This window comes from Macadamia integrifolia, chromosome 8 (genome assembly GCF_013358625.1).
Source record: "Macadamia integrifolia cultivar HAES 741 chromosome 8, SCU_Mint_v3, whole genome shotgun sequence".
Lineage (NCBI taxonomy): Eukaryota > Viridiplantae > Streptophyta > Magnoliopsida > Proteales > Proteaceae > Macadamia > Macadamia integrifolia.
The window spans coordinates 19416920-19436911 of NC_056564.1; the positions used below are offsets into that span (position 1 = coordinate 19416920).

At 39.4% G+C, this 19992-nt stretch overlaps 1 protein-coding gene across 2 annotated transcripts; it reads left to right on the plus strand.

Annotated features, from left to right (window-relative positions):
• Positions 1-10590: 10590 nt before the first annotated feature.
• LOC122087021 lies at positions 10591-16593 on the plus strand. Of its 2 annotated transcripts, XR_006142630.1 has the most exons (4): positions 10591-10982; positions 11587-11762; positions 13642-13785; positions 15856-16593. XR_006142630.1 is itself a non-coding variant. In XM_042655980.1 (3 exons), exons 1-3 carry the CDS (start codon positions 10892-10894, stop codon positions 16285-16287), a joined length of 699 nt encoding a protein of 232 aa, XP_042511914.1. In that variant the 5' UTR covers positions 10613-10891; the 3' UTR covers positions 16288-16593. The 2 variants fall into 2 exon arrangements, 1 of the variants encoding a protein (XP_042511914.1); XM_042655980.1 differs by lacking the exon at positions 13642-13785 and having other exon boundaries at positions 10613-10982.
• The last annotated feature ends 3399 nt before the right edge of the window (positions 16594-19992 follow it).

Genomic DNA, 19992 nt, shown 5'->3' on the forward strand with positions numbered 1-19992 from the left:
GTTTTTTTTTTTTTTCGTTGACTCAAGAATTTTACTGAAAGCAGTCTTGTCCACTCTTTCTTTAGCTTTTTCCAACTTTCGCTAGTCATTGGCTTTTCATTTTCTAATTCTTCAATCGCAACGACTGCGGTCCTGGGACTCTACTCTGAGGGTTTTCTTTTTTCCTAATTATTATCTATCAATTTTCTTCTTAGTTTTAAACAAATAATAATAAAAAAAAAATAAATCAATCAATTTTTTTCTCCACATGTCGGTTGTCAACTTATTTTGAAGTCTATAGTATAAATTTAGTACTTGACATCGAGATCAATATCTGTTTTGACCGATGCTGATACAGATCAATGGTATATAGGATGATAACAAGTGGCATATAATATTTAACTTTGGAGGTATGATGCACATAATGTTTTCAAGATTAATACGCTAGACAGTTGCTAGCGAGAAGACAAATTCACAAAATGCATCTTCATTTTGTAGATGTATGTAGTCTGAATTTTTAGTGAAGTTCCCTTTTTTTTTTTTTTCTCTTTTTCTTTTATACATATAATATTATGCTGTTGAATAAGGAAATAATGATAGGCAAGCTTAAGAAGAAATAAAACAGTTCTTGAGGCTGAGGTAAGGACGTGACTTTGTAATCGAAACGATTTATCGAAATCAAACTGATCTGTTTACACCGAAATCGTAAAATCATTTAGTAAATGGTGCGGTTATGATTTCAAGTTTCAAGCCGATTAGCTAAATGGGTTGGGTTGGTTTTAACCGTGGAAACCGTTGGTTTCAAACCGAGTTGAAACCGTTGATTTCAAACCGAATTGAAACCGTTGGTTTCAAACCGAATTAAAACCGTTTAAAACCGATTAAACCGATCCGATTAATCTGTATAACAATTAACAATTAAATTAAGTGTTCATCCTGCTTTGGTATGATTTATTGCAATTCAGTTCAAGTTTAGGCTTTAGTTCATGAACTTGTAATCCATTTATGTTACTATGTTATTATGTTATCATAGATGGGGTGTTTTGGCTGAACCACCTGTCATTTTAATATTTTGTATTGTAGAAGGCTAGATTTGGATGTTGTATGATATTAGTTTTAAATGTTTGAGAATGGTCATACAAAGAAATATCACTAGATTATCAAATTAAGACATACCATCGTTAATATAGAATCTCATATTTGTGGTTGTCAATTATTTTTTGATAGTCTTATGATCTTCAGTTTAGAGATGATTGCAAGTTATAACAAACTGATTATGAACCGTTTTACAAACCGTATGGAATAAATCGAAATCGAAACCGTTTAAAACCATGAAACCGATACCGTTTAGAAACCGTGGAAACCGAAACCATTTACTAAATGGTCATGGTTTCAGAAAGGAGAACCGTTTAGTAAATGGGGTTGTTATGGTTTTAGTCAAATAAATATAAACCAAATCGATCTGCACCATTTAAATCAAAATCGAACCGATTAACACCCTTGATTAACACCCTTAGGCTGTGGAGGTTTTGTTTTTTGCAGGAGAAGGACAATTCTCTCACTTGAACATTTTCTTTATTTATTGTCTATTCTATTAGACTTTTTCTTTGAATCTTTAATCGGATTCCACTTTTACCGCCATCACATCAAAGTTTGCTACTTTTTAATAATTTTACCTTTTTTAATAAAAAAATTAATTAATTTTCATCTTTTGTATGAATTATTGTACTTTTAAGTCCCAAGGCATTTTATTCGCTAAATTGTTCATAGATTTTATTTTTCTTATTTTTTTATTAATTTTTTTCAATTAATTAAATAATTGAATTTCTCTTCACCCATGATGAAAGAAGAATTTCATTGATGATTGATTGGGATGGACATCGAGAGTAGTGTGGGAGGAGTGTTCCCCCGTACCGTAGGGGGGTAATTAATATCCTATGATGGAGTGCGAACACTCCTCCAACGGTGCCGGGAAATTGTCCTCGTAAGCTGTGATTTTGCATATCAAAAAAAGAAATCCTTGCTTTGTTTCTTCTGTTAAAACGACTTTCTTTCCCCTTCCGTAAAAGATGGACAAAAGTATCTTGTTCCACTTATGATTTCTCAATTTTCAAAGAGTTATAAGGACTTATTACGGATGCAACAAGCGTGTTTGGGACCTTAGGTCCCCATAGCTTTACTTACCCCTCATTGATCCTCATTTGCCCTGATTGGCCTTGGTAGCTTTGTCATTTTTGGGCTAGGCATGCCCAAGCTATCCCTTTTTTTTTTTACCATACATGATATTACCCAATCCTTAGCCAAGGTTTAGCTGGCCCTACTCTAGGCCTGGAAATCTCATCCCCTGGCCCAGTCCAGCCCATGGGCTGAAAAGCTAAGGCTCATGGGGGCACGGGCTGCCGAATCAAACCTGCACCGTAGAACTTAATATGTAAAAAATGAATCGGTTAAAGATGGCATTTTTGTAGGTATGTTATGAAATTGCCACATGGCCAATATACTTAGCCTTACATCAATTTTATGATGCACTTTGAAAATCCGACTTAGATCTCATTGTAGGCAGCTTAATACTGTTTAAAAGAAGGTATTTTTTTTTTAAATTATCAAATGCTATTAAATTGCCATGTGGCCTATATACTTGGCTTAATCTCAGTTTTATGATGCACATTGAAAATCCTACCTAGATCCTATGTCGGCAGCATAGTTGGTTTAAATGCACCGAAAAGATGAATATTGGTTTCTACCAAAAAACAAAAGAGATGAGTATTGTTAAGGATAACGTTTTGGTCTCTGCTGCCAGAAATGAAACGCCCTGAATGAAATGATATAGAGATCAACATCAAATGGGAGCAAATAGGGGGGCAACTTTGGCCTCGTAAATTTGAGCCCAAACAGGACCTGAGCTAAGATTTTTAACTCACAAGACTGGCTCGACACCTTGGGCAACGACTTTCAAACTTGAAATCAGGCTGGATCTAGATTCTAGGCTAAGTAATCTGGCTGAACTGGGCCTATCCCAGTCAAATCCTCCAGTTTCAAATAATTGCATTCATTTTGTAATAAGGTATATTTTATAGATAGGAATCAAGAACTATCTTTTTTTTTTCGCCCCATACAATTCATCCTTTGAACTTATTTTATTTTCATTAAAATTTCAAAGGTCAAAACTCACAAAATTCAAGGAATCACTTCTCCTCTGGTTTGGTAGAATTAAGGAATCATTTTCTAACATTGGGTAATTATGACCTAGAATCAATGAATTGTAATTTTTTTTTCAATGGAATTTAAAAAAAAAAAAATCATTGTAATCCTGACCCATGTGATTATATCGAATCTCTTAAAAACACATCCAACAACATACCCATGTTGCCCCGGTAGAAGCAAAGGAATGGGCTTGATAAAAGGAAGACAATGGAAGAAATGCAGACCCAATGGAGTATTGATCCTCTCCCGTCTCATTCTTTGTCGTTTCTTTTGTTTTTTCTTGAGTTACTCCAACCGACGCTAGTGTCAAACAAGGTGAATTTTCGTTTGACTTTTGACCTTTACTAAAATGGCAGCATGCACCCCGTGGCCCTTGTGCATATTTTTCTTTTGCCCTTTTTGGAAACCTATTGTGCATATTTAATATGCCCTTTTTAATTGAGAAGAATATCTCTTTTATTCTGATCATGTGGGTCCCAAACCCGGATGATATCTTTCGTCCTTTACCAAAAAGTAAGACATTCTCCAAATAAATAAATTAAAAAAATAAAATAATAATAAAATAAAAAATCTCCAAACATCTACATTGGTATAGCGTGCTATTAGTCACCAGAGAGCGATCTCTCTCTCAAATTCTCCACGATTTCCTTATCTCCATCTCTCTTCAATTTCCTCCTCTCCCCGAAATTCTCTCCCCCTCTCTCGGTGATCTCTACGATTCCGCCCTCGCCCACTTCTCTCTCCTAGACACACAACTCTCTTCTTCTACTTTCCTTCTTTCCCACTCTGCCTCTTTCCACGATCTCCCCCTCACCTGTTAGTTAATAGGCTCCGTCTGGTAACAATTTTATTCCCCCAGATGGATATGCCAAGGTATTTTTAAGCTCTGTAACTATTTCTGTTGATGGCGAAAATCTTCGGCAACATGATGAATTAAAACCAATTAGGTCCATTGCCAAGAAAGTAACATAACAATAATTACAGCCACAACTCAGAAACTAAAAGGGTTTAAGCCAACCTGAAGACACAAGTCACTGTGTCGGGCAAGTCTTCGGTGGTGAAGAAGAAGAAGAAGATGGTTCAAACTTAATCCCCTTCTTAAGGAAGACCTCCGTAAGAACGGACTTTGACTGCAATGATGCCCTTAACAAATTCAAACCCTGTTCAATTCACACAATAAACCACAAATTTAGAGAGAGAGAGAGAGAGAGAAAGCTGTAGAGTAATACATTGGCCATGCTCAATTGAGAAGGGAGGAAGATGCAAACTTGCAGAGAGAATATCAAATACCTCTTTCGTGCCCAAATGAATGACCCCATCCTCCAAGGCTCCGATATCTTTAACAGCATACCTATTAAGAAAGGTAATACCAGAGATGGTAGACATTGGTTTCACCTCCAAATCATCAGTAATCATGTAAGTTACCACCCCCTTCACATGCCCTCCACTCCCTGTTCTTCCTCCAACAGCACTCCCACCACCACCATTCGCGTTTGTAGAGCTGTCTCCCTTAATGGAACCCAACTTATACGTCATTCCCTGTTGACAATAACCACACTTGGCCCCCATCACATTGGTCACGTAATCCAGACATTCCATGTACCAATTACACCTATAATAGGTCGGCGTAATCGGTTGTTTACTCCGACTTCCCATTGCCTTCAAGCAGCATTTGCATTTTATTACCGCTAGAACCAATCTTGGGCTCCAAAAGCAGGGATTTATTTACTTTTGGTTGGATGTAAAGGTTGTCCAGATTCTCCATGCTGGAATAGAGATTGCCGACGCAGCCAGTCGTAGTTTTGAGTTGGGGTAAGGAGTCTCATTATGGTGCCAACAGGCAAGGTCATGAGGCTGAAGAGGAAATCCACGAAGTCCTTTCCTGATTCTGCGAAGAGGACCTTGTTTCTGTTCTTGTCCACCAGAAGCCTTAAGGTCATTTTAGTCGCCATCTATCAGAGCAGGAATTCTAGTCAGGTTTTTCTATCAGATAATGTGTTTCGATGATCCGGCGATGGCGACGAAGGGAAAGTTGCAGAGACGCCCCTATGACCCACATAAGTAGGGGAAAATTTCAATGATATCATATAATACGTTTAGGGTTTTGGTGCACACTGTCAGCGACCCTGCAATACTGATGTCGATGCCCCCGGATCGAAACCGTTGTGCCTCTCAAAATACCCATATGGGTTTTCCCCGGGACTCATATTATGAAGAATCCACGATTCAGAAGAATCAGAACATGGTTTGAGGAATCGGGTCGGGTCAGATTCATCAGATCACCCTGACCTAATCAATATCGGTTTTGACCGTATGGGTGGATCAGTAAAAATAAAGGGTAAAACAGAAAGAAAAAAATGAATTGAACCTAGGGGTAGTTTTGTCCCTTTAATTTTTTTTTTCTTACAGCAAGATATATATCTTATAATAGAATATGGGTGCGCATGTTACTAAACAAACATTACAAATAGAATTTATTATCGGACTTTCTTACCCACCATACAATGATGTGACAATATAGTAAAAATGTAATAAGGTAATTAATCGTTGTCGTAAACGAATCAAAATAAAATCCTAACTAAAGTATGAGTTAGTTATGAATTAATAGGGTTTATCTATAACTAACTAATATGAATTTTGGTTAAAGATATATAAAAATTTTAAAAAACAAAGTAAGTATCTGATTCTATTTTCTCCTCCTTTAAAAAGCCGTGTTCCTCTCCCTCTCTCTTGTTTTTGCACTCTACACTAGTGATTGAGTAGTAATTAAAGTTTGTGTGTAAACCCTGACTATTGTGAAGGAGATTGGGCTCAAAGGGAGAGCAAAATTGTTTGTGTGGGAATGACTTATTGTGAAAAGGCTAAGATCGCGTGAAGGCTTTGCACTTGTGGAGTTTCAGGTAATGATCTACACTCCTCCACTAATGGTTGTTAGAATGTATGACCTTACCAATGGGACGATCCAAATCATTTTCACACATTCACTCCGAATCCTTAGCTTATGTTTCAATTCACTCTCCGGTCAACTTCCGTTGGATTTCGCCTCTTGTACTGAACTCCGCAACCTATGAGCTTGGATTTCAACTAAGGATCATGTAACAGTAAGGAATTTGATATGAACATCTGTAAGTGTTGACCTGTGCTGGACGAAAGATCCAAAAAATGGTGATTTCAGAAGATTGTTGATACTATCATCGATTAAGAATTGGAGATGAGTCGAATGCCACCACGAGTGCTTCCTACTATCATGCACAGGGATGTGAAAGTTAGCATTGTGTTACTAGACAAGGGAGGGAGGGCACATGTTACTGATTTTGGGCTGGCTAGGGTGGTGGATGTCAGCTAGAGCCATGTCAACACGATGGTTGGATATGTGGCACCAGAGTATGTGTAGACGCGTATATTTTTGAGGTTTTGGCAATGGAGTTGGCGATAGGGGGAGGACACTTGATGGAGGGGAGATTGCTTAGGGATGCTTAGGCACCGTTTGACAATGTTTCTATCGTTTCTGTGTCCAGAAATAGCAGGAACAACTTTTCACATTTTTTGGAATAGAAACAGATTTTTGGGTGTTTGATAAACCTATTTCTTAAATCGTTTTTTGGAGTTTGATATTACCTTTTGAGCTCTACATTTTTCTTTTCTTTCTCAATCGTGGGAGCGAGAGTGAGAGAGGGAACTAGCTATCCCTTTTCTTTCATTGGTTTCAGTCATTCCTGTCGTTTCGGTTGTGGAGATTATAGAAGAGAGGAGGATGAGGATCAGAGTGAAAGGGGAAGAAGGAAGGCAGCCTTCGGTGGTGGGATTCAATGGTCCTTTCCACTGCTAAAAAATATGGCCTTCAGTCCTTCTTTCACTGCTTTTGGGAAGTGGGAATTTTTATCGGGCTTTTGTACAATGGTTGTTGTCTAAAGTTGTTTTTAGAAACGACAAAACATGTATAGTTTGTTTCGTCACTTGCGTTTCTAGAAATAGAAATTGGTATAAATTTTGATTTATATTTCTAAAAACAAGATAAACGGAACGACTTTATCAAACGCTATATATGCCGTTTCTCCGTTTCTGGGAACAAGAAAACATAGAAACAACAGAAACAGAACGTTGTCAAACGGTGCTTTAATTTATTGGGGATGGAAGACATAGGCATGGGCTAGGCTGGGCAATGGTTCCAGTGGCATTTTTAGGCTCTGGGCTTCTTGATGGGGGCAGAGGAGATGTGTGAGTTGCTACTCGTCGGCTAGCAGTGTACTACGGAGGCTCCACAGGCTGGACCAAATATGAAAGAGGTTTTGGGAATGTTGGTGAAGGTTGCCAAGAAAAAAGGTGATTATGGTAATGAATCTGCTACACCATCCCAAAATTGTGCCACTGGAGACCATGAAATTGTCTACAAATTCATGATGACTTAAATATTTATTTAATTTACTTTAATTTCTTTTTCGCTTACAAATAGAAATAAAAATTTGTTATGATACAAAGAAATTAAAATATTCCATTAATTTCTAAAATTAACACACAATAAAATGTGCGAAATTATGCTTATAGACCCCTCTCTCTCTCATACTGACCAATGATTGCTTTTTGCCGTTGGTGGATTGCAATGATTGTTTATGGTTGAAGGACTTTGTCCATCTAGCAAATTAGAATACTTTTTTTTTTTTTTGGGTAAATTCAAGTTAGAATACTCTGCCATTGACTAATAATTGAATTAATATTCCATTCAAAAAGACAAACACACACAAAATAAAATGTGAGAAATTTTGCTCATAGACCCCTCTCTCTCTTGAGCAACGACTGTTTTTTTTTTTCTTTTCTTTCCATTGAAGTGAATTGATTATAGTCGAATACTTAGTCCATCTAGCAAGTTAGGCACCATTTGATAACGCTCCATTTCTACTGTTTCTATATTTTCTTGTTCCCATAAATGGAAAAACAGTTTAAAAAGCTTTTGATAAAGTTGGTCAGTTTCACCCATTTCTAGAAACATAAATCAAAATTTACGCCTATTTACAATTCTAGAAGCGACTCTAATGAAACAAGTCGAGACTTGTTTTGTCATTTCTATAAATGAATTTGAGAGAAAAAAAAGGCTATTGTATCCAATAAATCTCTCAACTACTTAAACCTAAAAGAGGCAACCGAACCATCTCTCCTTTTTGGGCATTCGATAATACTATTGGGTTTTTTAGTGGCATTATGTCTGCAAAAAACGTTTCGAGTAATAGGTTTATCAAACACTAAAAAATCCGTTTTTGTTTTTGAAAACGTGAAAAGCCGTTTCTATTGTTTCTAGACATATAAACAGTAAAAACGTTATCAAACGGTACCTTAGAATACTTTGCCATTGACTGGTACATCTTTTTCTTTCGTGATGAGTACTAGTAAATTCTCATAGAAGCAAATAATTCCTACACACACGCAAAATAGTTTATGGTGAAAAGCAAAATTGCCTTAGCTAATTATAACGAAATATTTAATAATTCTTGGCACCATAAAATTGATATAGATGAGATCTCACTTGTATTGTGAAGGCAACTTTGATACTAGGATATAACCCAATGGGAAGTGGGAATTCGCAACATATATTGCCATCAACTAATTTAAGTTTGGTGATAAAACATCTAGGGAGGTTGAAAATTTGGAATCTCTATTGAATTTGATATCAAATATGCGTTGTATCCTCCTCATATGGAGGAGACTGGTGAAGTAGATTGACGTGTATTCATATTTGATACAAGTGGATTGGAGTTGTAGCTCTTCGCATCGATGTAGACTTCCAAGGCAACACAATCCTAACTAGTATGACTTCATCCACTCCAGGCTCGAAGGGCGTCACCTCTTATCCAACATGGTCTTTGTTTGGAGCTCCATCCTTTGAAAGATTTGGAAAACAAGGAACCGCGCCGTATTTGAATTCCACCATTCCTCCATATCTTCAACTTATGCTGCCTTCACGGATATGATCTCTACATGTCAACATCAGCACCCACCTCAACACAACAATCAGTCCCCTTTGTAGCAACCCATCACCTCCCTCCCTGAAATCACCAATACAATACACACCATCTTCACTGACGATTCGTGATTAGACCTCTTACATCGGTGGTAGGGGTGCCATTCTTTGGGACCCAGGAGGTCTTTTTGTGGCTGCAAGAAGCTTTTGGGGTTACTCCTTTCCGGCATCTGCAACTGAATTGGAGGCAATCCATGACGGGATGCTCTTGGCTCGGAGCCTTAGCTTGCGAAGGATTGTCATCAAGTCCGATTGCAGATTGTAGCTTTGAATGGGTTGTCATTATCCCTAAACTGGGCGGCATCGTCTCTCACAAAGGATATCATTCATCTATCCAGGTCCTTCGTGTTGGTTTTGTTTCACTACATCAGAAGAGATCTTAATTCTCTGATTGATTTCTTGGCCTCCAAAGCTGCAAAGCTTAGGCTATGCAATATATGGTGGTTACATCCACCTCCCTCCCCCCCTCCCCCCTCCCCCCTCCCCCCCTTTTTATTGGAAATCCCTCCCTTGTTGATCGCAGGAGATTCCCTTAGGCATCTTTCTTTCAATAAACCTTTGTCTTGACAAAAGAGATAAAAAAAATGAGATTAATTTCGGTTGAACTCATTTCAACAATTCTGAGCTTAATGAGTTGGGCCAAGTTAGATTTGGCTAATTTTGATTGAGACCCATTTAATACCCAATTTCAAGTTTTAAAACCTTGCCAAATATACATTTAGGCATATAGGTCGTTCAGAATCATATCCTCCTTCTCCCTGGAAATTATTATTATTTTTGTCTTTCATCATTATTTGTTTTTTCCCGTGTTATCAACTTCCTTTCGCCACACAATTATCTCCCCAAAATTTTTTTTTTTGGTAATGTCCCCCAAAAAATTCCTTACAATAGGAAGAGTGCTCTTTTGGCTCATAAAAAACACGCCCTTGAAATATTGAGGGGCAAAATCATCCAAATATTATGCCGTTAATAGACAACCAATTCACTCATGTCGTTATTCTAATCGCCAAAATATTCTCATTATGATGCGCTGGACCACACCATATGCACATAAACTAAGAGCCTGTTTGATAATGTTTCTGTCATTTCTGTTTCAAGAAACGACAGAAATATAAATTTTCGTTTTTAGAAATAGAAATGAAATTAAAAGTGTTTAATAAGTCATGTTTTTGAAAGTTGATAGTGACTAGTGAAAGAATGATCACGGATCATTTTTAAAAATGATGAAACAAATAAAAATTTTAATTTATATTTTTAAAAATAAATAAAACGAAACAATTTTATCAAGTGCGTTTCTTGAAACATTATCAAACGGATCACAACGTTTGGGAGTAATCCGTTGATTAACTTGCTCGGTTTCCACTTTCCGCTGACCACTACTGACACACTCTTTCTCCACTCGCCACTTGGAGTGGGGACTAGAAGGCTTGAAGCTTTTTTTCGCTACCCAACTTGAAGGCTTGAAGCCATTCCTTTCCCCTTCTGCTCTCTCCCTCTCTCTCTCGATCTCTGTGGCCCCGTTTGCTTTTAAGGAACTTGATGGGGGTGGGATTGTTGTACGAATTGGGGTGGGGGTGACTGGTTTCATCTGTTCTGCGTTTGGAATGGCCTGAGAATAAGGTATAGGGTTTCTTATCAAACATTGAGGAGAACAAGCAAGAGGATTCAGCTTCTTGAGCCCCAGTCAAGGCGTTAATGGATTCCAGAACGGGTTATATAGCAAGAGGTGGGACTAATTCGAGCTTATCCAACGGAAATTGTCTCATTACTGCTCAATGCTTGGAAGGTGAGCCCTCACCCTGATACTCCATCGATTTTCTTCGCTCTTTACCCATTTATACAATGATCTAGAGTTCCGTCTCCTAGGGTACTTAATTAATTGATCCAGTGTGGTGCAGTAAACTCCTTCCTGATTTCGTTCTGATTCTTGGAGCTAAAGCACTGATTTTCTGGTGCCTGTAGAGTTCATAGCTTCAGTAATCAACATTTTTGTCTTGAACCTCTCTTTTGTTTGATTATATTGTTACATTATGTTACGGTAGTTTAATTTTAGTGTTTCTGGTGTAAATGGGTGCCAAAATAATGAATTGCAGAAATGTTCTCCCCACCAGATTGTCTGATGATGGTATGAAATGTATGATTTGGTGATTTTAGTGTCATATCTAAAACTCAGGTAGGGCTCCTCATTATCCGGATGGCCACCTCACCAATATGTGGTGGATGTACTCTATCAACCATGAGATCCATGGAAATGGTTGCGAATATTTGTTCCACTTATGGTTTTCAATGCAGCTTCCTTCCATTTGAGGTTATCTGTGTTTTTTGCTAGGAGGATTTAAAAAAAAAGAAAAAAAAAATGCTGTCTGATCATATGCAGCTCCCTGTTGCAGGACCCACTACTATTGGTCCACCGTTGCTAGATCATCCCTCATGCAGTACAGAGCTGACAAAGAAAATCATGTCAATTGAGCTTGCAATGAAGAGGGAGCTAGCATATCGAAGGAAAATGGAGGGGTTGAGTTTCCAGACTCCAAGTAACTCTAAGCAATACCCTTTGCGTTTCCAGGTGAGCCCTCGCTGTGTCATGGACCACTTGTAAAGTCTAGGCTGTTTCATTTTGCATGCTTAACATGTTTTATTTATGTCCTCATTGCTCATTCCTTTGTATTGAGGCAAGAAATCATTCTAGGCTGCTTTCGCATCCTGCACAGTGGTACAAACACAAGAGAGTGAGCATCGGGCTGATCCGGTGGACTCTCCGATGCCTAATTTAGATCTCTCTACAAACAATAATTCCAGTAAGAATGGAAACGTGTTGATCCCCAGAAAGGGTGACTTACATGGGCATTTATAGTTGAGGAATGGCGGCAATAGAAAGTCCCAATTTGGCATGCCTCCTAGCGTTGGTAGGAGTCCATACATTGCAAGAGTTACATTAGGAGAGTGAATTGGGAGGATGTCCTTGCTATAAAAGCTCGACATATTTTGCGTAGTCAAGGAGATTTTCTTCCTCCTAGGGAGAATTTGGAGTTCTTTGAAGAATCCTTTATGATTAAGACAAGTCTGACCTATGCTTGGAAGTTAAGTTGATTAGGAATGTGAGGGGTGCATTCCGTTGAGGAATCCCACAATCATCGAGTGCTAAGCAACCTGGATCCGGTCGCTTGGTTGCCAATTTGCTTATTCGAACGGCCTGGATTTAGTAACAAATGTCGAGTTACTCACCTCGAGTGCCTGATGGCGAATCACTCGTTGGACTCGTGGCTTCAGGATGGCTGCTCACTCAGGAAGTGGATCAAAGCTCCCCCACTTGCTCAATTCAACCGACCAACTGACGAGCCTTCTTGAAATGCTCGGCTTATGCAGTATCTTCTTATGTGGCCAATAGGTAAGTACCGTCGCAATTGGGTGAGCTTGGAAATATGGTCTCAACTTTCGTACAGTAACAACTAGGGCGAACGTTAGCTTCTCCGGGCTTGGGTATCTTGTTTCAGCATCTAGGAGAATATCGTTGATATAGTAGATCAGGCGTTGTTTCTTCTCTTGCTCTTTCAATCTGATATGCCAAAATACACTTACCATTGGGAGCATACCACACGGATCGAGTAGTGCGGCTTGAGCAAGCACCGACGGCTCTAGTTTAGACCCAGATGGTCGGCCTAGTCCCGACCGAGCCACATCCTCGGTCGGGGACCATTATCTAGTTCGGGTATGGTTTGGCTGACTGACATCGGTGAAGGGACTAGTTACCGAGTGACTTGTCTAGGCTAGCGCAAGAGGAGCGACGGCACGTGAGCAGCCATGCCACGTCCTAGCTACTACTGGTAGCTCGGGATAATATCAAAACCACAATTGAGTGGCTATCCTAAAGCCACGAGTCCGCCAGTCCAACGAGTGATGCGCCATTAGGCGCTAAAGGTGACTAGCTTGGCAATTGTCACTAAATCCAGGTTGTTCGGATAAGTAGTTGGCAATCAAGCTACCGGATCGTCGCTTGGCACTCGATGCTTGTGGGATTCCTCAACGAAATGTGCCCTTTCACATTCCTAATCCACTACGTAACTTCCAAGTAAGGGTCATACCTGTCCTAATCAGAAAGGATTCTTAAAAGAACTCCAGATCCTCCCTAGGAGGAAGGAGATCTCCCAGGAGACGTGGAATACGTGGAGCTTACATAGTAAGGGTGTCCTCCTAATTCACTCTCCTAACTTAACTTTTGCTACGTATGGACTCCTACAAGTGTTAGAAGGCGTGCTAGATTGGGACTCTCTCTACTGTTGCCATTCCTCAACTATAAATACATAGGTAAGTCATCCTCTCGGGTGATCGACACTTTTCCATTCATATTGGAATTACTGTTTGCAGAGAGATCTAACTTAAGCATCGGACAGTCTTTTGCCGGATTAGCTCGATGCTCACTCTCTTCTGTTTGTTTCTTTGTGCAGGACGCAAAAGTAACCTAGGACAATTTCTTACCGCAACACTTTGGTTTTCTCTCTCTCTCTCTCTCTCCCTCCCTCTCTCCCTCTCTCCCTCTCTCCCTCTCTCCCTCTCTCCTGCTAACTGAACAAGCCCTTGTGCCTTCCAAGGTGAGTCCTTACTGAGCAGCTTTTATAGTTTAGCATGTTTCATTTATGTGCTCAGTGTTTATTATTATGTGCCTTAATTTAGAAATGGTTTGATTAATTTTTATACGAGTATATGGGATAATCTGGAGCTATTTCCATTTACCATAAAGATCAGATTTTGAATTCTAAAATTGCCCCCCCCCCCTGTAGGTATGATTTGAAGCTGTAAAGATAATGCATGAATTTTGGCAAAATACTGTTGTCTTGGAGCCACCTATTATTTCTTCATGGTTGTCTTTCTTCTCATATCTCATGTTAGAAAACGCTAGATTTGTATAACTAGATGCAAGATAAAAGTTGTGAAAATTGTGTGCACCCTTCTAATAAATTTTTCTAGTAAAGTGAGAAATCGTCTTCTATGGCAAACAACTAGGACATCAGTTTCTTCTAATTTTTCTTTTCCTCTCCACCCTATATACATATATATATATATATATATATATAAGGTTAGTCTATTTGTAACCAAGTAGGTTTCAATCAGAATTTGTAACCAAACTTTAGTTAACTCAACATATTTGAGTTGACATATTATCAAACCTAAATGACGTTGGGAGAAATGGTGAGGAAAGACATGCATAGCTTAAGCCTTATATCAAGTATGACGTTGAATTGAGCTGACTGGAGGGTAAGGATCCATGTTGCTTGCCCCATTTATTTGAGATAAGGATGAATTGTTGTTGTTTGTTTCAAATCCCCCTCTATTTCCTTCTCACCTTCTCCTTCTATTTCTCCTGCATCTCCCTTGCTCCCTTGCTCCCCTGCCCACCGCACACCCCTGCAATTTCCTAGCCCTTGCCCCCTCCCCTGCGTCTCCCTCCCTGTTCCTCCCTGCCTCCCTCCCTCCCCTGCCTCTACCTATGGGCTTGCTACAAATTATCACCAACGATCCCCTACGCACTCTCCTTTTCCGGCTTTGGCTCCCGTCCCCCTCCCTCATCCTCCCACCCTCTCCCCTCTGCCCTCTCCTCTCTCCTTTTATTCTCACTCCCTCGCTTTGGCTCCCCTCCCCTCTCCCTGCCGCTGCTTCCTGACGTTGCCCCACCCCCTCCTCTGTCTGCTGCCTGCACCAACCAATTCGCCCACCCCAACCCCAGACCCACAGGATCTATGACTTAGTTTCTTGGCCTTCTCCTGTTTTTGGTCTCCTTCTCTAGAACCAGAACGAAGCTCCTCATCCAATCCTACTCATCGTCAGAGAGGTTGATCTCCAGTGGTTTCAGACTTCAATTTTTGCTTCTGGTCCAGAATTCACTGCAAAAGTCCTACAAATGATGCTTAAGGTTTTGGCAGTCCCTGTTTTAGCAAAATGAATTTTGAAACGAAGAAGAAATCAGATCTGAAACTCTGATTAAGTTAGAGAAATCCAACACGAACTGTTCGCGTAGAGGATTGCTTCAGCAACAAGGACACCCTTAAATGTTGAAGCCCCACTCAAAAAGCTGCTTGATCTCATTGTCAAGGTTTGCATTCATTGTCTGAAAATGAATAAGTGTTGTTCTCTGGGTTCTTGGAATTTTTCAGTTTTATGGAGTTGACAGGACCTTGCAGTGGAGGGGGATGAGGCATTAAGAGGGGTTCTGCCTGCTGCTTTGTTTGACTATGGAACTTCGTTGAGTTTCAGAGTTCAAAAGGCGGAAGGAGACATGGGGCTTTGGCTTAAGTTAAGCCATCTCTATTGTTGTGGCTTTGGTTCAAGTTGAGCCATTAATCTAAGCTAAGTCTTATGAATGCACTGAGTAAATGGCTCAAGGTGAGTCTTATTTTCTACAATCAAGGCTGCCCAATAAATTTCAGATTGGTTATGGTTTTCAAACCTATCTGCTTCCCTTTAAAAGATGCCTGTTTATTTTGAACTTTTCTGGTGGCTTGAATAGTGCATAAATATAAAGCACTGGCTTATATGTTAAAATTGCAAAATGGTGGATTCTCATTTTCTTTACACATTCAATATATATATATATGGTTCTGAAGAGTTATTGTTATTCAGAGGTCCTTTTTTCACTTTCTAAACACTATTTTGTTGTATCCTAGGATGCATCTAAGTATCCTAGTCTTGTTGGGGTGAAAAGAAAAGACCAGCGATGCTTGCCACCTCCACGACCAAAACCATTTTACACACTCCAGCCCCTTCAAAAGAAAATACTCAGTTTTACCTGCGAGAAATGCCAAGTGCCCTGCTCAAGTTTATTCAATCTTAACCAGCACTTTAAAGGCAGTAAGCACAAGGCCAAACTTAAAGAGTTGGAGGGGAGTCAGAAGAATGGTGAAGATAATGGTAAGAAACAACTTTGGTGTGAACTTTGTGGCGTGCCTTGCATGAACTGGGACTGTTTGCAGCAGCATCTTACTGGCAAGAAGCATTTGGCTCACCTCCAAGCAATTGAGGATGCAAGGCAAATGAGAGAAGAAGCTGAAGCTGTGGAGTTCCAATTGAAAAATGTACAGTGGGAGATGAGTGCATAAGGCAACAAAGGAAAAGAATTTAGTGGAGAAGGCTAAGAAATCAATTGTTGGTCTAAATATGACTCTCTTCCTGTGTTCATCTCGATCCTTTACTTTCATTGGGTTTGATCATTTAGACTGATCTTTTGCCTGATTTGACCACAGTACATGTAAAAATCAATAATTAAAAGTGTAGAAAAGTAGAAACATCTTGATCTGGAAAGAGAAGTTGTAACTTCTGTACATCTTTTCGTATATGTTGCATAATTCCCTTATTCATCTAACCTTTCATACTTGAATTATATAGAACCCCAATCCATAAGGAAACTTAATACTGGTGAATTGGGGGCTTAGTTTCTTTGTTTGTGTGGCATATGAGATCATATTTGACAGGTCGGGAGGGAAGTTGGGAGGTAGATAGGAGAGTGTTGAAGTGGCTCCAGGGTACAAAGAGCTTTATACCTGTTAATAAAATATCTTTACTAGGTAAAGTAAGAAAAAAGCCTAATCGTTGGTATACTGTATACATATGTAGTATATGAGGACAACACTAATATTTTGCTTCCATTGAACCTTGGCCACTGAAGGTGATTATCTCAAGTTGTTTACAACCTCTTATTTATATATACTTTTGGTTTTTATGGATTGCTTAAAGTGTTAGCCTTGTTCTTTAGAGTGCAATGCTTTCCTATGCTTTGGATACAGGACTGCTGGCTGGCGGTTCAGGTAACTGTTTAGAAGTGGTCCGACTCTAGCTGGGCATCCACACAACAGAATTGGCTATATTGGGTAATTTTATCATCTGATACACGAGCCCCTTTGGAAAGTTGGGATAAAGTCCTTGACAGTCTGGAAAAAAGACTCAGGTGTGTATTCTCATTTTTTGAGGTGAATTAATTTAGTATAAATTATAAAATATTTTGGCAGTTGTTTTTTTTTTGTCTTTATTTCTAGCATGTGTCAGAACCATAGTTCAGAAATGAGCAGCCACACTGCTACTATTTAGAAATCATTACAGCGGCCATTGCCAATATCTTTTTGAGTTCTTTTTATTGTTTGAACTTTATGTACTTTGATGTTTATCTATATAATTGGACAAAAATAGTTGATGTTTTTTAAATTATAACGAAATGCCATTGTAAACAATAATGGAATAATGGCTGTAAGCAATATTTTAAAACCACGTTAAGTTGCTCATTACTTGCTTGATATCTAGCAAAAAAATATTTGTGGACAGAACGAAGAGTTGTTTTCCTTAGTTGTACCCTTTCATGTGATGTATCATTGGGGACACATGGAGCTAGGGAAGGTACTGGGTTTCCTGTCTAAGTGTCATTCCTGTGACAGGTTCCAACTGTTGGCTCCTAAAGGAATTCATGTTTCCATCCTGGATTCTATTACACATTAGAACACATCTAGATAAACTAAAAGAAGTTGTAGAGATGCATAACAATGACACTTAGTTTTAGATAAACTAAAAGAAGGTACTGGAGCTAGAGTTGTTTTTTTTTTAATCAAGGTGTCCGGGCCAGCTTATGCGCACATCGATTAATCCTCAGGGAGAGTAGCACAGTAATCCACACAATCCCCAGTTTGCCCTAACCATCTGGACAACCCACGGGTGGGTACAGAATAAATAAGAAAATACACACACACACACACACACACACAATGAGTACGATAGGGTTTGACCTCACGACCTCCTCTCCTAGTTGCCGGCTCCACAATCCGAAGCTACCACCACTAGGCTATCCTAGTGTTCGTATGAGAGACTAAAAACGCTAAATTGTGAAGTAATTAATGTGCTGTTTGAATCCTTGAGGGTCCACGATGATAGGATTTCTCTAATTTTATGTTGGATGTCTTGATCAGGTTAAGCAACTAGCATCATAGAATTAGATTGTTTAATATCTCAGACCCATCTCCAATGAGAAATGGGAGTTCTAACACCGACCTAAATCTATGAAGTCTGAATTCTAATGAAGTGTGGGAATTTCATATCCCAGATGGAATCTAATCTGTTAGCCAAAGCTTAATTTTATCTTAAATTATTGGACTTCCAGTCTAAAATGTCACAAGTTTCAATCAAACTATCAGGAAAGAAAGGAGTAACTGCAAGGCGGAAGTATCAAATTATGAGGTGGTCCTTTTGCATGTAAAATATTCTTTTTTGGGTGCACTTGAATGTTTTAACAATTTAAAAAATGTAGGCAAAACAAGCTCCCCCAAAAAATTGATGATTACAATTTCGCAAGTCTTGACAATGCAAATGAAATTCGGATCTGCTATATGAAGATATGAACTTCAAATTGTCTTCCATTAACTACTAGAATTTGTTTGTCAAAAGTAGATATGAATATATTGTGAGAAGAGTGATCCCATTTATTGGCAATGTTATCTTTATCCACCATTGGCTTAAATGTTTGAGAAGATGTTTTTGGAGGTGAATTGTGGCTTTGGGTTGGCATTTGTTTCTTTCCAAACCTAGAGCAGTGACTTTCTAACATGACTGGACCAAGTGGTCAAATAAAATAAAACCTCCTGGGAAACCTAGTGAGGGACTAATGGTGACATAGACAAGTTAGATTAGGCCATCTTGGCTTGGTTTTGTTCTTGCCTGTTGAGTATGTGTGAAAGCACTGGTTTGTGTAACTATTTCTATGCTAAAATATTACATTCCAGTGTTTCTGTGGGTGGCTGCATATGATTACAGTGTCTTCAATGACCTAACTGAAGGTCAAAACCTCGGTTGGGGCTTAGGCCAAGGCCGAGCAGACTTGATTGAAGGTCAAAACCTCGATTGGTCTAGCAAACCTTACCGAAGGTCTTGGTTTCAAGACGAAGGCCAAAATCGAAGGCCAAAGGGGTAAGCAAAAGAGAAAGAAAGTAGTTACTCCCACTGAAAGAGCCTCCTAGTAGAAGTAAGGGGGCTGCTGATACGGCCAAATTAGTCACCCAGTAAAGCAAGAACACGTGCCGCCCAACCAATAGAGGCCGCAAGGTTTCAAACTGCATGAGGAGAAGATACCCGGATAGGGAATATTCCCCACGAGGGGGATAGGATGTGTCCGAGTAGGACTCGGGAAAGGGGTAAGGCGTATCCTAGGGGGGCTTCCTAAACCCTAGACCCTAAACCCTATAAGAGGGAAACCAAAAGGAGAGAAGAGGTAAGTCAACACACACACCATTACTCTAGTGAAAAAATTGTTCTGTCGGTCTCTAACTTGGGCGTCGGAGGATTAATCCCAGAGACATCTCCAGGCCTCTGCCTTTTGTGCTTGTGCAGGATCGGCGCTCAGCCTCATACAGATTTTCGGCAGCAACACTGCTCTTGTCTACCAGAAGCTTCAAGCTCATTTTAGTTGCTATCTATGGACGTTGTTCTCTTGAGCAAAAATCTGTAGATTCCAGATCACTTGATGCCTTCATGGTGTTCTGGCCAGGTTTTCGAAGCTCCGGCGAAGGGGATAATTGCAGAGAAACAAGAGACGCCACTTTGACCCATGTAACTAGGGAAGAATTTCATTGATTTATAATTCGTCTTGAGGTTTAGGGTTTAGTGCACTGTTGGCACCGATATTGATATCGATTTGGATTGATCATATCGAGCCGGACCATACCCTTTGCCTCTCAAAATGCCTTTTTTTTTTTTTTTTTTTTTTCTGGTTTTTTCCGGTAAAGATTGCTGTACTTTTTGTTCCCTAATATTAGCAACTCAAATACATT

Coding starts and splice junctions, on each gene's coding strand:
- LOC122087021 (XM_042655980.1), top strand. CDS start 10,892: ATGGATTCCAGAACGGGTTATATAGCAAGAGGTGGGACTAATTCGAGC. Junction 10,983..11,586: donor TACTGCTCAATGCTTGGAAG/GTGAGCCCTCAC, acceptor TCCCTGTTGCAG/GACCCACTACTATTGGTCCA. Junction 11,763..15,855: donor AATACCCTTTGCGTTTCCAG/GTGAGCCCTCGC, acceptor GTTGTATCCTAG/GATGCATCTAAGTATCCTAG.